At 40.9% G+C, this 19,413-nt stretch overlaps 2 protein-coding genes across 3 annotated transcripts; one reads left to right on the forward strand and one right to left on the reverse strand.

The window, feature by feature from the left end:
• The first annotated feature begins 1,890 nt into the window (after positions 1 to 1,890).
• Positions 1,891 to 10,514, forward strand: pcolceb (procollagen C-endopeptidase enhancer b). Its single transcript, XM_037112905.1, has 9 exons — positions 1,891 to 2,046; positions 3,759 to 3,867; positions 4,823 to 5,081; positions 5,306 to 5,430; positions 6,958 to 7,094; positions 7,937 to 8,547; positions 8,631 to 8,711; positions 9,471 to 9,641; positions 10,362 to 10,514. Exons 1-9 carry the CDS (start codon positions 1,961 to 1,963, stop codon positions 10,490 to 10,492), a joined length of 1,710 nt encoding a protein of 569 aa, XP_036968800.1. The 5' UTR covers positions 1,891 to 1,960; the 3' UTR covers positions 10,493 to 10,514.
• A 123-nt stretch (positions 10,515 to 10,637) lies between these two features.
• Positions 10,638 to 15,083, reverse strand: LOC119027569 (transmembrane protein 272-like). 2 transcript variants are annotated; one of them, XM_037112907.1, is made up of 5 exons: positions 14,641 to 15,083; positions 14,321 to 14,383; positions 13,520 to 13,570; positions 12,910 to 13,092; positions 10,638 to 11,047 (listed from the first exon to the last, which is right to left on the reverse strand). In XM_037112907.1, the coding sequence occupies exons 1-5, from the start codon at positions 14,696 to 14,698 to the stop codon at positions 10,860 to 10,862; spliced, it is 543 nt and encodes a 180-aa protein (XP_036968802.1). In that variant the 5' UTR covers positions 14,699 to 15,083; the 3' UTR covers positions 10,638 to 10,859. The 2 variants fall into 2 exon arrangements, with proteins under 2 accessions (XP_036968802.1, XP_036968801.1); XM_037112906.1 differs by having other exon boundaries at positions 14,321 to 15,082.
• Positions 15,084 to 19,413: the final 4,330 nt, after the last annotated feature.

Here is a 19,413-nt window from a genome sequence, read left to right on the forward strand (position 1 = left end):
CATACAAGGGGTAGCATGTTGTGAATGCCTCCAAATAGGCAGTGTTATTTATTTTGATGCAGTTGGCATATTTTGTGATGCAAAGCAAAACTGAAGAAGAATTTTATGTTAAACCTTGCTGAAACCTTGCTGTTAAAGTCACAGCTTTGATATATGTTGTGGAAATGCAAATAAAAAGGCAATTTTATGTTAACAAGCAGTAAAAACTGTCAGGTTTACTTATTTTCAGATAAGGAATATGTTTACCACTAACGCCCAATGTAACATATATGTAACAACACAGATCTTTGGTATTAAAAAGTGTTATTCTGAAAAAAACATCAGAAATGTTTTCTATGTTGTCCACTTGGTCTGTGGTATATCCCACATAATTTTCCTTTAAGGAAAAATGGGTCTGGGTTCTTATGGGTTAAAGTCACATTTCAAGCATTAGAACCAACATATTTTTTTACAATAATGACGGGCCTTTTACTGCCAAAACAATATATATTCTTCTTCAGAATTCACATTTCAGTCTTCCATATTTACTTTTATATGTCCAGCGTGAGCTCTATTTCAGGAGAACCTACAGTATATTTTCATTCTTTCCTACACTTAAACCCAGCTCCTTCGCCGGGCTCTGCCACCGTCATGAATTCTGTAGAAAGGAATTTAATCTTCATAATACCCTCGCAGTTAACAGATGACTCGTGTGTGTGTGTGTGTGTGTGTGTGTGTGTGTGTGTGCCCAGGTGGGTTTCAAAAGTGGGCCTCCACCAACGCTGTGAGGCTGTACTGTGACACCAGCAGCCCTTTATCCATTAAAAGGGGCACTGCGTACTTTTGGAGAAGAAATTCAAACTCAGATTTTTACCATTTACAATATCAATGAGGCAATAATACAAAATGTTTATTTTTATTCTTTTCCATAACTGGAATAAACTCAATGAAACAAACTGTTCTCAGAGGAAAATAAGGTCCCAGAACGCTGTTTGAAGCTATAAAAAGGTGGCAGGGTCCGCCACTTATACTGGTAAATTAAAACATGAAAACTGTGTTGCCCTCTAAGGTCAGTTTGTTTATTTAGTTTGTTCAGGCATCAAAAAAAAAAAAAAATCTGCCAATTAAGTATTTCTCTTCTGGTTGAAATGTCGTCCCCAAAACTACATAGTGCTCCTTTAAACAAAAGGCTCTAAAAGGTCTGTTGTCTCAGAAACAAAAAAAAAAACAAAACAATCCCAGAGATTTCAGCAACTTCTTAGCATCAGATCGAGCTATGCCTTGTATCTTGAACGCACAGCAAGATCCATCCTCTGACGACCACGACTGTGCAAAATGTTGTGCCGATTCATTTAGCTGATGTCCAGACATTTCGCAGGAATATTATTCATGTTTAACAGTCTCTAGGATTCATCCTCTGGGGATCATGAACTAGTGTAAAGAATCTCATGGCAATCCGTCCGATGATTGTTGGGATTTTTCTGTTGCCAAACATGGGCTCCTCGCAGCTAGCATGGCTGACAAAAGCGCGGCTTGTGGCCGGCGGTGCAGCGAGGAGGCTGGTGTACATGTGTGCAACAGTGGCGCTCTGTCCATCAGCGAGCACACCTGCAGAAAACATACGTTCGCCATATATTCCATCGCCTGTTAAATGACAACACAGAGGCGGGACATAACAAGCACACTGTACTCCGGGCTGTACATACATTGCTTTTGGCTGCAGGTCAGCATACAGTGTAATTAATGTTGTTTCCCCCCCTGTTAACCTGCGTCAAACAGCCCTCTGTCCTCCCCGGATCACCCTCCCTCAATCACCTTTTCTCCTCCTCACCCATCACCACTTCCCTCCTCTTCCTCTCCCCCCCCCCCTTTTTGAGCCCTTTTGCGTCTTTCCACGCCTCGGCCTCATTCTCCCTCCTTCCTCCCTCCTGCCTCTCCTTGTCCTCTCCCGTCGCTTTCTGAAACTCGGGAGGAGAGCAGGATGGAGGACAGGGTGTGGACAGTGTGCCTTCTCGTCACTCTGACGCTGGGATGGACCGGGGCTCAGAGTCAGACCAACTACACAAGGTAAGCTTCTGTTTTTTTACATGACGCTTACAAATTGTGAAACTTCAGGTATGCTATCAATGTCCCCCTTGGTGTTTTTTTAATTCCCCCATCTGCATCCGGCATGTGCACATGTGGCACGCTCTTTTTCAAGCCCACATCTGTCCGTTTCTTTCCTCCCCTGGCTGCAGTATTATGATTACGGAAAAGTGCGGCAGAAATAGAGGGTTGCGCTGTCGGGGAGACGTGGTCGGCGTCCCGTAAACACACAAAATGACTGCACTGCTGTAATTGATGCATTGATTCCAGTGGGCACATCCACAGTGGCTTGTCCTCGCGTCTCGTATTTTTGTCAAAGCTGGCCATAAACTCAGACTTTTACCCATTTTTCCATTCCAAAATGTACTTTTTGGATGTTTTTTGAGGGGTTGGTGTGTGCACCGCTCGGCTCGCCTCACACAGAGGGTGTAAATTGAACACGAGAGACAAACAAATGCCTGTGGGCTGTTCAGCCCCAGAGGGTCAGAAGGGAGGGACACTCCACCCCCACTAGGATTTTTTTTCTTTTTTTTTTTTGGCTTAAAGTATTGCAGCAAACACACAACGCATGCCTGAAGAGCAAAAAATGGACTATAATAAGTTGATGGGCACATAAACCCTGCCTCACAATGTAAAAAAAAATAAAATAATAATGTCTCCCCTCAAGAAACGGGCACAAGAGCAACACAGGAGCCGGGTTTGGAAGAGGAAGCAGGCTGACCAGATGCCACAGCAGCCGACATCTAAATTAACGAGTGCTCGCCTAATTAAAAAGCCCGGCGTGGCCCCCGCTTAGATCTGTGTTTATCTGAGTGTGAAAGTGGGTGTGTGTCACCAAACTCCATGTGGTGTGCAGCGTTTTTATTTTTCAAAGTGGCCGTCTGCTCAACTCGCATCTTACAGACAACTTTCTTGTGGTACAGTCAGTATACTGTATGTTGACGCTCTTCCTGGTTTGGTTTTGACCAAGTTTTTTTTAATGAAAAAAATAGAGAGTTCGTTGGGGAACCTCCCCGGGCCTCGGAGAACAGAGACAGACTGTGCCACCGTGGGTTTTTCAAGCGCGTATGTAAAACTGTGAATATATGTGTGTGCAGGCGCTCTCGTGCCTCAATACACTCAGTATGTTTGTATTTTCTTCCAGCGGAGCGGGTTAAAGGAGAAGTTCACCCAAAAAGGGAAACACTGTCATTTTCTACACACCGGTGGAAAGCAGGGTGAAGTTTCGTAGCGCGCAAAACATTTCTGGAGCTTCACAGCAAAACAGAGTTGCGGCATTCTCCTAAAACAACTAAAGTAGATGGGGACTTGTTTTTAAAAAATAGATAAAACAGCCCAAAAATATGGGGATTCACGTCTCCAGAAGCCCCCAAGATCCCAAACTAATAATAATTTTAAAAAAAGCATTTTTACATACTCAAGGAACATCCAAGCATGTTCACACACTCCAGACAGAGTGTGTGCTAACACCTTTAAGGCTTTAAAATCAGTGTAAATAACTACTTTTCAGATTAATTAGGGATCTGAGTGCCTCTGGAGACTTGAATTACACCGAACAAGCTGTATGAAGCACTTTTATGTTGGGTTTTTCTCTGCTGTCTGGGCTTTCCATCAGAGTATAGGTGGACAGTGACTGAACTTTCAATTTTGGGTGAACTTCTCCTTTAAGTGGCGGTTGTGTGATGCTCTTTCAGGCCCGTGTTCAACTGCGGAGGCCACCTGGTGACAGACTCGGGCATCGTGGCCAGCGAGGGATTCCCCAGTTACTACAAACCCAACAGCAAATGCACCTGGTACATCACTGTGAGTCATCCACCCATGGGTCTGAATTTGTTTCATAACAATCCTGTGAATGTGAAACTCTTTTTTAAAATGGTTCAACTTGGGAGTTAAGAGCACATGAAATGAAAAACACAGCCTAGGTAAACACACATATGTAGTCTTACATGTCGTGTCTTTGGAAACTATGAGATACACACTTGCATTTTAGGTTTATTTTACCAAAAAAAAAAAAAAAAAAAAAGTTTTATTGACCGTTCATTGTATGGAGGAGCAAGACTGCCAAAACCATGAATACATTAAAAAAAAATTTAAAAAAAAAAAATCATAAACACTTAAGCCATTAAATGCTGAAAATAAATGTAGGTAGCCTTTCATGAATATATGAAATTTGACATAACTTCATATATCTCCTTTATTTTGCCTCAGTAATCATTTACCGTTGTATTAATTCAAATGTTGATTTACTTCCCTGTTTAATGTTTAATTTATTTGTTTATTCATTATTTTACTGGCAACATGTATTTTCAGTAATAATTTTGGTGCATTTAATGGAATATCAATTTATTTTAAATAAAATTCAAAATAAACCTTGATGTGCCCTATTTAAAAAAAAAAAAAAAAATAGTCTGGTATGTTTGGTATCCTTGAAAATTTAAATTCTTAAAATTCTTTACATTTTCAAGGATACCAAACATACCAGACTATTTTTTTTATTATTATTATTATTTTTTTTTAATATGTGTAAAATGATGCTACAACCCTCTAGAGTCTGATTTCTGATTTTGGCAGTTTCAGTCCCCCATATAATCTTCACACATGTGAGCATTCGATGGTTTTAAGACATTTAACATGTTAGTATCAGTAGTATTAACACTGAATCATAGTCATTCACGTGATCTGTGGTCACATGAGGCTTTAAAAAAAAGAAAATAATATTACATTTTCTCCTGCAACTACTTCCTCTTTCCTCATCCAGGTCCCAGAGGGTCATGTGGTCATGCTCTCTTTCCGCCTCTTCGACATGGAGGCCGACCCCACCTGTCGGTACGACTACCTGGACGTCTACAACGGTCACTCTCGCTTGGTTCAGAAGCTGGGTCGCTTCTGTGGGACCTTCCGGCCCGGCGCCCTCATCTCCACCTCCAACACTATGATGCTGGAGATGGTGTCAGACGACGCCACTGGAGGAAGAGGCTTCCTGGCCTCCTTCAGTGCAGGAAAACCACATGTGGAAGGTGTGGACATGTAATACCACAAGCATCAAAACTGATACCAGGATTTTCTTGTGATAAATGGCAGCACTGTGACTGAAAAGCTGTACTTTGCACCAAACTACAGCAGAAATGTTTGTTTCTTTGCCTCAAATACAGTAATACAGGGCAGAACAACGTCATGTACTTATGTGACAAGGGTCACAGTCATTTCCTTTTGGCTCTGTCGTCTTTTTTTATTCCCACAGAGAACCAGTTCTGTGGAGGACGGCTGATCAAATCTCAGGGCTCTGTCAAGACGCCCAACTGGCCCAACTCTAATTACCCAGCAGGCATCAGCTGCTCCTGGCACATCTCAGTAGAACCAAGCAATGTAAGCACTTTGTATATTTGAACTGAGCTCAACGTCTCAGAAGTTGGGCATAAATGCTGTGAATTTAAGTTAAACTTTTAGTGTGGAGGGTGAATTCAATCGATCGACTTCTGTTAAAATCAGTTATTACCACGAAGAAGACATTTTCATCTTGTTCACCTGTTTTTCTGCTGCAACCCCCCTCACTTTAGTGTTAGTTTCTGATTCACCAGATGTAGATCGTTGGTATAAACCGGCCATTGTCCAACTATTTCAGTTGGAGTTCTGCTATTTGCATGTTGGTGTTTTCAAAAATGCTATAAATAAATAAATAAATAAATAAATAAATAAAAAATGGCAATTGATTCTAACCCTTGCCCGGATGCTAACCTCTTTTTTGGTGAATTTTGGTGCCATCGGTATCATTTGCCCTAGAAAGCTAATGCTAATTTGACTACTTTTGTATCCACCTTATTCCAAGACCTTATGATACCTTACTTGAATTATGGGTGCGACTACAGGCCTGTCACTTAGCTGGATGGTAACAGGACGTTGTTTCTTTTTCTTAGAGCAACTGTCTGGTACAGCATGAGGATCTAGGTTTGGGACTTTAGCAAGTGAATGCTACTAGCATTATATTATCACTGTTTAGCCCGCTTATCTCACAGTTCTCAGCCCTTAAAACCACCCTTGATACATCAGCTAAGTGTTAGTTACCCCACACTTTGAGGGGAATACAAACTTGACAGCACGTCACTAATGCGGTTACAAGGAGCGGACGTCTTAAATCACTACCTTCCCCGCTTGGCTTGCTAGCTAGGTAGCCTAGCCTCCAGTTTTTGACAACAAGATGGGTTCTCCCAAATGTTCAATGTTCCAAAGAGATTATGTAATTGATAGAAAACGCTGCGCAGGTTTGTTCTTAAAAGGCAAATAATGTCTTGTGTCTACGTTCACAAGAGAAAGAGTTACGACGTTGTAAAGACCCACTCCCTCTGAAGCGTACGTGCTGCGACCGTAAATATTCCCGACGACCATTTTACCCTCACAAGACAGTTTGAAAAAAATATCCAACCTATTATATTTTATATTACCTTACACTGAAAAGTGAGGAATATTCGGATATAGCTTAATTGTTGTTTATAGGGCAGCTGGGTGTGTTGACTAAGGCTAGTTGATGCAGGGGAGGGGAGAAGGAGGAATGAAGCAGTGGTGAAGGGGCCCATCACAAGGTAATGTTCAACCTCAGGTCTCTAATGTAGTGCAAGTGTGTGTGAGTGTGTGAGTGTGACAGCAGCCCTCGTGACGGAATTCAAATGAAAGACTTCATTGAGCGCCCAAAGGTGTGTTCATGTGTGCCAAGAGATTGAACGTAAGGAAGGAGGGAAGGAAGCGAGAGCGAGGGAGAGTGTAAATGCCCTTCTGTACTGCAGAAGTCCGGCCCTTCTCCTCCTCCACCACCACCACCACCAGCTCACATTATTCATTCCCCATCATTAATTTCAGAATTTGTGTATGTTTGCGTACTCATTGCAACCTCCTCCCCAGGTGATTGAGGTGAAGTTCATGAAGCTGGACTTGGAGCCCGACACATACTGTCGCTACGACTACGTGGCATTGTTTAACGGGGGAGAGAGGGATAACTCACGGCGGATCGGGAAATTCTGCGGAGACAGGTCACCAGGGTGAGAATATTGAGCAGAAGTGTAATTACCTACTAACCAACGTTTGCATTCAACCACTTCCTTGCTAACATAACTGTTTGATAGTCTTACACTTTTACGACAGGAAAGGCTTAAATTATTCTAATACATCAACACAACAATGTTTTGACGCATTTATTTAAGCCTGAAAGTGAAACACACCAGACTTAATCAAATAGCTATGTTCGCTAGGAAGTGGTTGAACGCCAACAGTGGTAACGGGTTAGCAAATATGTTGTTTTACATTGAAATGTGGTGCGATGTCCCTCCAGAATTTCATTATCCAATCTTTTCAGTTAATGATCAACCAGGAAGTGGTGAAAGGACAACAATTTGTCAGATTCAGTGTTTTCACGTCAACTTATTAGCTAAAGTTAGCATTCATGGCTAACATTTTTGTTCGATTTAACCCAGTGCATTTCGCTTCCAGGCTCAAATTAATCAGTTTGAGATGTTTGTGTTGATATTTTAGAATTAAATCACACATTTCCTGTTGTGTAGTGTCTAACAGTAAGCTAATGTTAGATAGGAAGTGGTTAAATGCTAACATTAGCAGTGTCAAATGTGAGCTAATGGTGAGCCAATGTGTTATCTTGAAATGTGACCTGATGTCCCTCTTGATTTTTACTACCCATTGTCTTTTCAGGCACTAATCAATCAGGAAGCGGTGAAATTAAAAACACAGTAACATAGTATCATAGTTCAGCTTTCCACCCTGATTGATGTTAGGAAAATGGCCGCTGTGTGAATGTGGTCTATTGCCTTCATTTCACCACATCTGACCTTCCAACGTTCTCTCTCTGTTCTCCTCATCCTTTACATAGAACTATTGTGACAAATGGGAACGAGCTCCTTGTTCAGTTCGTCTCTGACCTCAGCGTCACCTCAGATGGCTTCATGGCCTATTACTCCAGTGTGCCCCGCGGGTCTCGGACACCCACCGCAGGGGGAGACTTCATCTATGGACCTCAGACCACCTCAATGCCAGAAAAAGCAACCAAGCCCACTAAACCAACCCCCAAACCCAGACCTGGCCTTCGGCCTAAACCCACCCCTAAACCAGCTAAAAAACCACTGGTGAAGATACCGCTGAAACCTCCACCACGCAAACCTATTGTCAAGCCCACACCTAAACCCAAACCAGCTAAACCCACACCTAAAGCACCTGTTAAAAAGCCTGCACTTAAACCTGGAGCTAAACCTACACCTAAACCCAAGGTTATTAAACCAACGCTCAAACCAGGCATTAAGGCTAAGCCCACACGTAAGCCTGCACTGAAGACCAAACCCACCTTAAAACCTGGAGTCAAACCAGTGAAGCCAACATCTAAGAGTGGAGTTAAACCAACGGCCAAACCAAAGATCAAGCCTAAAGTGACACCCAGACCTGGAGTGAGCAAGACAGTCACGAAGAAGCCCGTTGTGAGCAAAAAACGTGAGTGGAATCTCAAAAACAACCAGCATGTATAAGTGCACACTTGTAACGAGAAATAATGTGTTATCGTGTGTTTTCTTCAGCCTTACCACTGAACCCACAGTGTACACAAGCCTGTGCAAGGACAGGAACTCTCCAATCCAGCTTCTGCCCTAATGACTTTGGTGAGCCACATCAGCTGCCTTCTAGACTTCATCAGGCTTTCTAGAAATCTTTTTTTCCCCCAAATTGTCACAGGATGTCGCCACTTTACTCTTTTTTTCTTCTCTGTAGACGCCTCCCCTGGTGGCCCGTCTGAGTCGACTAGTGCATTTTGTTAGCGATAAACCACCTTTACACCTCGGCCGAACTTCAATATTTTCAGTTTTTAAATAACTCTGTTGCCTCTGAGGGTTTCTTTTAAAAAAAGAAATGGAAATACACCCCTGAAACTTGCTTTTATTTCTCATGGTTGTTGTCAGTCGAGTTTGATAAATGGACTCCAAGACACTCTGCCCTGAAAACATGAGACATTTTTTGAACTGCATCATCTTTAGCCCTGGGCTGAGAGCTGACCCACTATAATCAGTGAGACTGGCTACACCAGCTGTGAGAACAGCACGTAAGTGGTGTGTATATGCCATCGAGATCCACTCAGCCCTTTTGCTCCACTTGCTGTTAGCATACATTACATGTTCAATGTATTGAAAGTGTAGAAGCTTCTAATAACGCTTTTAGCCTGGGGCTGAGTGCAGCATGAAAGGCCCCAAGTATAACTTAAATATCCATATGTAATTCTTTAGAAATAACCAAAAATCCAATAATTTTGATGAAAACTTGCTTGAAATTTTGTGAAAGAAAATCAATTTCCTACGTACTTCACTGATCATGCAGCTCCTTTATCTTTCTTTCCATTCTTACATTTCTCTCTTTTTTCCCCCCAGTGATTACGGGTAAGGTTACAGGTTTGACCACTGGCCAGAGGGGCTCAGCTACAGTTGAGCTATCTGTAATCAAGGCCTATAAGGCAGGACAACTGAATATCACCAAGTCAGGGCCTGTCATGTCAGTCATTCTGACCTCCACCTGCAAGAGATGCCCTGGGCTAATTAAAGGTACAGTGCAAGTATCTGTATTTGCAGCCTATGTGTCTCTGCATATTACACATACACATGCATTGAAAAGTTGTCAAGATGATAAAGAAAGACTACAAAGAGAGAAAACAGGTCTTCTTGCTATGGATAAGGGTTAGATGTCTTTCCTAAATGTCCAAATTTACAAATGATTTATAAATTGACATCATTCAGGTTTCTTATTCTGGTGAGGAAAGCCGGACACCACAGATGAACCATTTGCACTTTCTGAGATTTTGGGCTGTATTGTATTTTTTCTGTCTTCGTTCAGAAGACTTAAAACAAAACATTTAGAATTCGCAGTTGGGTTTAAGGTCAGATTTCTTTCATGGTCATTTATGCAAATTGGCACATCTTTAATGTGCTACTCTCATTTGCATATTAATCAGAAAAGATAATCAAAAAACTTTCACACAAACAATTGTTTCACTGTTGTTTCGACCAACAAAATTAAAGGATAACAAGAACACAAAAACTCCACGTATGCAGACGATGTGAATTTTTATTTAACCAACACATCCCAAACATGGTGGATTTTTTTTCCCAGTTCCTTTTGGAAGTAATTATTGTAAGAAATAATGTTTAATACATAAATAGTATAGAGTATCATTCTGTTATTGGTACTCATCTAATGACGTGGTGCACTGCATTACATTTTCATACGATTTTCGAACTTTTTTCCTCTGTCTGTATATTCTCCAGGTAAGAACTACGTGTTGATGGGAAAAGTCGACGCACAGGGCAACGGCCTCCTCAGCCCCTCCAGTTTTGCTCTCCTCTATAAACCCATCCACGCCAAAGCACTGGCCAATCTCTCCCGCAAACCCTGCTGACATCACAGCTCAGCCCACCAATCAGATTGACAGCGCTGACTCTCTCTCTGAAAACATGTAACTTTAAATAAAGTGTGAAGACATCTTAATTAATATCCAAACATACTTGTATTTTAAAAGAGTAAACATACAACACTGAGTATTGTATTTCATATTTTGTATGTAAATTATATTTCTGTGATAAAAAAAAAAAAATGGATCTCATACAAACCACATGATGTTGGTGATTGAGGTGACTTTTAATTCAGAGGATTACATTTGACCAAATATTATATAACAATACCATGAAGAACAGGTATGGCTCTCATTTAGAATGAGAGATGACACTCCAGGCAGAATGGTAATATTGCGTTTATTTATATATAATTCACATCATGGAAACACATTTGAAAACACAACAGCAGCAGCCTGAAAGGATGGTAAGACCTGCTAGCACACAGAAGATGGTGGTGTCAATGAAGGCAAACAAGTAGAGTGTCCTGTTGCAGTAAGGTATCAAATGTGGTATTGAATTGTCGTAGTTGGGTGGGTAGATTGAGTAGATCCACACACCACCTGCAGAAGGAAACAGGAGGCCGATAGTACACTGGGATGTATATGAAAGGCTGTTTTACTTAAGCAATTCTCATAAATGTGGGTGTTTCACCCTCACAGATATTTTATTTAAAGCTTATTTGTAATCATAAGAGCAAATATTGATTGTATACTGCATCAGAGCCGAAGTAGCGCATTTTAAAATTCAATTTTATCTGCAATCGGATTGAAAATAATAAAAACATTTCAACATTCCGCAGCTGTATGTTTAACTTGATGCTTTAAGTGTAGTTTCACCAGTTGTACACACTTAAGTGTGTTTACAGGTCTTGAGAAATAGTTCAGTGTATATGAAAGAAAGAAGTAAAAAGTCTGCTGTGGCTACAGATGAAGCAGCATGTAATCTGGTAAAATGCCTCCGGTGACATCACTCAGTGGCTAAAGCGCATTGTGGTTGATGAAGACATTGGGCTTTGCACAGGTCTAGCATAGCACTCAAAGATGTTATGTATTAAAACTGGTCACAGTGTTGGAGGCGGTGGAGCCTATGAATGCTGCTCAGCGGCATTTTTTAAGTTGTGAAATGAACAAAGCGCGGCACAAATCGCAAAAGGGTCGACGCAAACTGGTCCCTTAATGCCTAAAAGTTGGTGGTGGGAAATAAAACTTGAAGGCCATCCGCTGATTCTATCAAAATGATAGATCAGCAAAAAACATTGGACCCAAAAACCAAAGGTCGAGTGCGAGCCACTGATCAGAAACAAAATGCTTAGAAAACTGCCCAAAAGAAAGAAATCGCAAACAGACTCAACCCAGATTTTCACCCCAAACAGAAAAAGCAGAGAGCCAACTGATGGTGTTGACTCCCTGACAGCACAAAGCCAACTGAGCAGGGGAACTGAAGCCCCTTATATAGTCTCCCAGCTGACTGATTGCAGCCAGCTGAGGGTGAACATCGCAGGTGCACCCAATAGCTTCTGATGACCTGTGATCCAGGTCTTGAGAAATCCCTGTTCACATCAGGACGTTGGGGACTCTCTGATCTGGCCATAACAGGCTCTTTTAGACATTTCAAATGTTATTGGAGCAAATGGCTCAAATTCTGACAGTCAAAGTCATTTTGTGAAGGAGGTGGCGGTGCTAAAAAAAAAAAAAAAAAATGTATCCACCTCTTCCACAATATAAGCTCATGGCTGCAAGATGTAATTACACGGTCTGGCCACTACGAAAACTGGTTTCAAAGCCTGGCACACCTCCTGGGGATTTATAATCCTATAATTTGTCAAAATTCTGGTGCCTACATTACCCACAGTGCAACTTAACCACTGACTTTCATCACTGGAAGCAGTTTATCAGATAACATGCAGCTCTGGAGCCACAAAAGCTTATTTTCTTTTTCCATATAAAGTAGCACTACAATTTTTTTTACTCCCCAAGACGTGTAAACACACGTAGATATGTGAAATTGGTAGCTATTAACCATTTAAAGCAACATTGTACAAATTGCTTTATGTACATTTAATGTCAGATACTTTTACTCAAGTACTGTTTGTATGGGTGACTTTCACTGTAACCAAAATAAAGTTTTACCATAATATTTCAACTCTACTCTAAAATTTCAATAGTTTTCATATTCTGTCTTCTAATCTAAAAAGATTTTATACAACTGTGTTGACAAATGCTTAAATCAGTCTCTAGCAATGTTGTGAGGATCATATAGAGGCATTAGGGGGCCATCTAGTGGCTTGTTAACAGCCATCCACTTAGTCAACAATCATAAGAAATATGTGCAACACTCACATTTCAGCCCACAACTACCTAATACATTTGCATTTTCATTTGAAGTAAATTGGCCTGTCTACTGCCCAATCTTTTGAACTTACCAGTGATGAAGAAGCAAAAGCAGAAGAGAAGGCCCAACGTCAAGATTGTGATGACCAGGTAATTCTTGGGGCTGTCGTTATACCACCAATAAGCAATCACTGTCACGATTGTGACGGTTCCCATTACCTCCATGTAGATGGGGATGTAGGGCTGGACCGGGCAGTTATGGTGGAAATATCCCCCTGTTGGCCAAATGGACACAGATCTGACTGAACTTCAGGGAAATGTGTATGGAGTGATGCACAAGAGATCTGATGGTTTTATGGGTTTAGAAGACAAAAAAAAAACAACCCCCCAAAAAACAATAATTTGATCCAGCTAATGCGCACTGCCGACAGCCAAACCATGAGAGACATGTCTTATTCCTCTGACACAGCGATCCATTGTTTCCTAAAAACAGTTGCACTGGTTGTGTTGAAAGCAGTTTAATTCAGGATGATCCCACATACAACTTCCTGCTGCTGTGTTTCGTTGGTGACAACAATGGGAACTTGAGTCTGAGAACCGCTGGCAAGACAAGTCAGAAAGTACTGGCTAATGTGTTCTGATTAAAAGAGTTGATAGTTACAATCTGAATTTTCATGAAGGAAATTGCACTTAGTCACTCACCAATTCCTATCTGAAAGAGGGCATTCACGATCAGTGAGGCCCCGAATCCTCCTGTTGAAAGACAGGCAGAACTTTTTTTTTTTTTTTTTTTTTTAAAGACATTACACATTTATACATGCAGCAGCTACAGGGGTGTAAATACCACATTCTGGGCCCTATACATCAGCTTAACATTAATGATAATTGAGTCAACAACTGAACACATGAATCTTTAGTGGTCATTAGTCATAGATGAACTTGTAATTTAAACATGCTATAATAATCTGTTATAATCTATTCAATCCTCTTCTCTCAACAGAATATAGTCTTCGATTATTGTGTGATACGTTTTCAATTGTCAGAAGTTAGATTTTGCTCAGAATCATGCTTTAGAAATCAATATTTTCTCCATGTTTGAGTTGATTGAACCAAGTGAATGATTTCCCCACCAAGTGTATAGGAGAAATTGCAGCGGCTGAAAAAACGATTACATAAGCCGAAATTGACTTCACTTGAGCATCCATATGAACTCCGACCTCAACAGAAGGTAAACAGCTCCGGACCAGAGCAGAATCTGATGTGAGTCCAGGTGTTTATTCTGCCAGACGATCTGGCTCTGCTCCTGTATTTCTTCCATTATATCTCCCTAAATCTTACATCCAGTGTATGTAATTCGCAAAGTAAAACGCAAAGCCAAAAAAATGCTATTTTGTCACTATACGCTAGACCCTCTACAAAACATGAAGCATACAGCATTTATATTAACTCCTTTAAACTGCTGAAAGCCCAGCATAACTTTAAATTTTCCCAATTTGCACTCACCGCTTTTCTTGTCATTGCCAGTTGATGCGACACCCTCTGTTGCCACAGTCACTGTGACTATTTCTGGATCCAAGAACATTGTGGATGAAAAGGTTAAGCTTTGTATGGTCATTTTGATTGTTGATGTAACATGACACGGTTGCCACGACACAGATAAATGTATGTTAAGCAAAAACACATGCTCCGAGCTATCCTGTTTGACTGCCTGTAATCTAAGGAACACACTGATGTTAGTGTAGAACAGCCACCGACTGTGGACTGATGATTTAGCGATGACCTCAAGCATACATACATACTTACAGCTCTCTCTCATCTCTCACCTTGGGCTGCTGCTGAGGGGCCAGAGGTTTTGAACGTGCCCTGAATTTCCACCGACATTATCAGTAGCAGCGGATTTTTACCCGACAAGCTGCCCAATTTGAGTCCGAAACGCGACAGAGACAACCTGAAAACTATCCTTCATTCAACACAAGATAACTGACAGAAGCTCTAAAAGGCTCTGATGGAAGTTTTGAGGAAAAGAGAAAGTCCAAAGCTAAAAGTCCATTCAGGTTTATGGACAGTGCCAAAACATCATCGGACATTTATAGACATTTCTTCCTCTGTGCGTATAATAAAAATGATTAAGTGAATTTCAAATAAAAAGATTTGCCAGAATAGCCAGATCTGTTCATCACCTCTCCGTGTGCCCAGTGAGCTGTACCGCCCTCGTGGCTGGAGGACGGCAAATAAAGCTTGGCTCAATTTACATTAGTTTTGTGTACTAGACTCTAAGTTTAGAGTCTAAAGTCTAGAGAAAATGAGTCAGGCTATAAATCATTTACTTCTTTATATTGTTTTATTATATCATTGCCTTTTATTAGATACATGGCATCTGCTGGGTAACGTTTATGGGTGTGCCACCTTCATGCAATAAACTTAAAAGCTGGTAAAGCTGGACGTGGGTCAGCTGAGGCTACTATACAAATCTCAGCCGGGCGGCCTCACCATTAACACCCAGGACAGGCAACACACCCACACCCACACAGGCACCCAGCCCACCTGCCCTCTTATACGGCAGTTAGATCGCATCCACAAACCAGTGAGATTGGTGACTGGTTGCTTAAGTCAGTTAAGTTCGTAACCCAAGAAATAAATCAGGAAACAGGAATAATCTTACACATACAAAGTTCTTGGAAATGAGGCCGCGGCTAACAAATGCTCCCCATGCTACGTCCTTCCAGCGTAACTTCCAAGTAGATGGGAGTCTTTAGACGCCCTAACAGTGCAGTCTAGTAAGGTGGACTGATGGCCATAATGTTGTCTGTTATCTCAAGAGAATGTCGATCGTCAGTCCTCTTTTTTTCTTTTGCCTCGCTATTAAACCATTAAACAAAACCGATCAAACCTAATGAAACAGTGGCACAACTGACGAGTTCAGGACTCATGTCACGTTCCACTTGAGGTTGCAGAGGGAGGGTCAGCAGGAGAGCCCAGCTGACAGCAGGTTACGTCCCATCCCCTCCAGGTAGATGCAGTGGTTGGGCTGCTGAAAGGTTAAAGAGGTCAAAGTCCAAAGAAGATGTTAATGTCAATGTCAATGCTAATGTTCCATTGGTGTGGAACATTAGCTGTACTTGCAGTTAATCATTTACTTTATTACATTCAATAATTATACTGTAGATTAAGGTATATAAACTCTTGTGGGTGTGCTACCTTTGATAGTTTTCAGGGGTGCTCGTAACATGTTTGCCCCCAGGGGCTGCCAGAATCATTGGAAAGGAAAGTTCCTTGCAACTGTCAACATTAAGTTGAAATCAATATTCAGGCCTAAATACTTAACATGGATGACAACTTCTACGTTAAAGGTCTGTTTTAGTAGTGTGCTTCTCTTAATTATGGGTCTTTTACCATTACAGATATTGGATTTAAAAGTGGACTAGTCAGTATTTTCATATAAACACATGGTTAAATGACTACGTGATGTGCAAATCACACAAAAATATCATCAAACGTTACGGTTCCCCTCAGCTCTACACAGCATTTAAACACCTTTGAACATATTCTTTTGGTTTGCCAGCTCTTATCAACCACATTTCTATGGTTTTATTACACATTTTTAAAATGTAGTCTGAGATGATGTACATGTGACCTGTTACTACCCAACCCTGGACACAGACCTACCTCTGTCATAGAAAGTCACACACCAAGAAAAAATGCAGCAGCTTATATGTATTTCACATTGTGTTTTGAGAATCTTATGTGCCTGGGGGACATCTTGTGGCTTCTTACTATTATTGCAGTGCACAGACAGAAAGAAACAGCCCCTCATTCACTGATGAACCAAAAGGCCTGAGGTTGATGATGGAGGGAAAGCAGGATTGCACAATGGAGGTTAACGCATCTTATTCACCTCCAAGTTAAAGGTATGGCTTCAACTACGTGCAGCTACTCAATGTCCTTGGTCAACGTATCAGTTTTTCATTTGATTTTCTTTTCACAGCCTGGTTTTAACAAACAAAAATAAGTGGTTATTTGATTTAAGACATACAAACAACATACAAAACGTGTGCTAAAGTGCCCTCTTTGGAGCCTAAAAATGTGCCAAAGTGTCCTCATGGTTGGCAAAACACACTAAACTGCCCCATTGGCTGGTTAAAACATGATAAACTGCCCTCCTGGGTGCCCTTCTTTTTCGCCCCTGCCCTTCAAAAAGTCTGTGCATGCCACTGATCTGGTTCCACTGTATAAGAGAATAGTAGCATATATTGTGACAGAGGGAAATTTAAATTGAACATAAGAAAACTTAAAGTCACAACATACAGAAATGTAAAATTTTAACTTATCTGTGGTTTTAGCAGTAATGTACATGACCGACATTTATTCTGGCTGCCGGGCTGCTTTCAAGAATCAAATGATATTCAGTTCTAACACAGCAATGACCCCCTTCCCCCTCTTGTTTCATTTAGTCTATTAATCTCTTTTAAACTACAAAATACACGAATAAGAACAAACTCACAGTGTATGGTTTGAGTGTGTCTCTGAAAAATGTGGGACTTAATGTTAAAAATGAAAATATTACGAATGATATTCGTACATAATAGTGTCTAGAAAGGTTATTTTAAAATAGTGTATTTTGCATTAAAAATATATATGCATGAATGAAAACACAGAAGAGCGTTTTCATGTTTGATGTCTCAAAGCCGCCAACCACACAGATTCTAATCTACTAATTTAATCATTCCCACGCAGGCATTTCAGCATCATTATAGCAACCAGAGAAAGGGCTTCAAATAAGGAGAACACTCAGGAGCAAATCCACCCAAATAATAGGAAATAGGTCGAGATGGTTGTCCAGTAGGCAAACGAGTCGAGTGTCTTGTCACAGTTGAGTTTGCCGCTTATATTTTCATTGTGAATACTGAAGATAATCACATTACCTGGAAACAAAGGGAAAAAAATTACACTTTTTGTTATATTATATTGTTATATTGTAACCATGCAGATCCTCGACTTAAATGCTGGATATGGACAGTGAATTACTGTATCTGACACATTATTTACCTTAAATCTAAGTATTTTAAGGTCAGTTTACATCTAGTGACACATACATGTTGCTACAGTTTGTTTATTCTCCAAATCTATGCACCCCAAAGTGCAGGTCTGTACATCTAATTGCGACCTGAAAGATATAACGTGAGGCAAAAGAACAAGAAAATACACAGTCCCTTACCAGCGATGTACGAGATGAAAAGGAAGTAAATGCACATGGAGCTGTGATCTCTATTGCAGGACAACAGGAGGCTGACACCCATTAGGCTGAACATGACGCTGGCTCCCATAACCATCATATAGATGGGGATGTAGGGCTCCCCAGGACAGTCATTCCTGTACATATATCCTGTTTTGACATGAGGACAAAGAAGAGTAACACTTGACCTGCCTCATTTAGGACTCATTATTGACAATCTGGATGTATGCTCATGACAGTGAGTACACTAGTCACTTACCGACTGTCCCCTGAGTGAGAGAGATGATGCAGAAAACCACCAGAATGCATTCTGAGGGAAAAATACACAACATGTTTTAAACGTCACCACGCATAGATGTTTCATATCTAATTGAACGTGCAAAACAAGTGTGAAAGAATTTTGCACATCGTGGTGTGTTACCAGGAAGGCCAACAGTGCACTCATTTTCGTTACCCTCCTGCATCACTGGTTACGAGAAATCTGACCTACAAAGAGAATAGAGACGGATACAACACCTGTCAGCACTGTTATCATAAATAAATAGCGAGACTCCTCGGTTCATCCTTCCAAACTCTGTTCCATAAAAACAGTCTGTTTTGTTTAGTATCCATTCTACATGTAGCATAAACTAACTGAAACTAAATTATTTTAGATATTTTGTGAAACAAAACGTGAAAACAAGTAGTGTTTCACGGTGGAATGCATTATGTGATGGTATCAGATAGGTCATGTGTTACCTGTTTGTGCGTCTCCTGCTCAAAACAAAAGGAATGAGCCTTCGCCCCAGAATGTGGTTGCATATATTGAACCAAACTGCGTATGTCTCATCCTCCCTGTGCCAATACCATGCTTCTCCAAGCTCACTTTCACTTTCCCTTCTATTAGACATGCAGGGGGACTTGAAGAAAAGCGAAACACTCAAATGATTCTACATCACTGCACAGTTGTAAACATTACATTGCATAAAATATTATGCATCTTTATCTTTTCCAAGAGTCAATCACTTATTTATGTATTTATTTATTTGACTTCCTGTACTCTGAATCAGCTCACAACAGACGGAAGTTTGTCTCCAATCCACCACCTTACAAAAAAGGAGTCATTTTGTTATCTTTTCTAGGAATAAATCCCACCGTTCTAGGACATTTTCAAAATTAGGTCTTGTGTTGCTACATAGCCCTTCAATTTAAGGGTTAGGGTTAGGGTTAAACCCCTCCCTAACCCCAAGGAAATGTGGGAACATGAGGCCTTATTTTGGAAATAAATCATAGGGCTATGGGAACATAGGCACGCTCCTGGAAAATGCAGCAGGCTAGAATAGAGGCCCGCCTGGTGCATTTATCAGTATGTCAACTGCTCTGT

The sequence above is a fragment of the Acanthopagrus latus genome, chromosome 10, assembly GCF_904848185.1.
Source record: "Acanthopagrus latus isolate v.2019 chromosome 10, fAcaLat1.1, whole genome shotgun sequence".
In the NCBI taxonomy this organism is placed as follows: domain Eukaryota; kingdom Metazoa; phylum Chordata; class Actinopteri; order Spariformes; family Sparidae; genus Acanthopagrus; species Acanthopagrus latus.

Bases quoted from the DNA above. Each gene is read 5' to 3' on its own strand.
- pcolceb (XM_037112905.1), top strand. From the start codon at position 1,961: ATGGAGGACAGGGTGTGGACAGTGTGCCTTCTCGTCACTCTGACGCTG. The intron at 5,431-6,957 runs GTAAGCACTTTG...CCTCCTCCCCAG, and splicing joins TCTCAGTAGAACCAAGCAAT to GTGATTGAGGTGAAGTTCAT. The intron at 7,095-7,936 runs GTGAGAATATTG...TCCTTTACATAG, and splicing joins TGCGGAGACAGGTCACCAGG to AACTATTGTGACAAATGGGA.
- LOC119027569 (XM_037112906.1), bottom strand. From the start codon at position 14,633: ATGAGAGAGAGCTGTAAGTATGTATGTATGCTTGAGGTCATCGCTAAA. The intron at 13,571-14,320 runs GTGAGTGCAAAT...GTCTTTCAACAG, and splicing joins TGGCAATGACAAGAAAAGCG to GAGGATTCGGGGCCTCACTG. The intron at 11,048-12,909 runs GTAAGTTCAAAA...TTCCTTCTGCAG, and splicing joins CTTTTGCTTCTTCATCACTG to GTGGTGTGTGGATCTACTCA.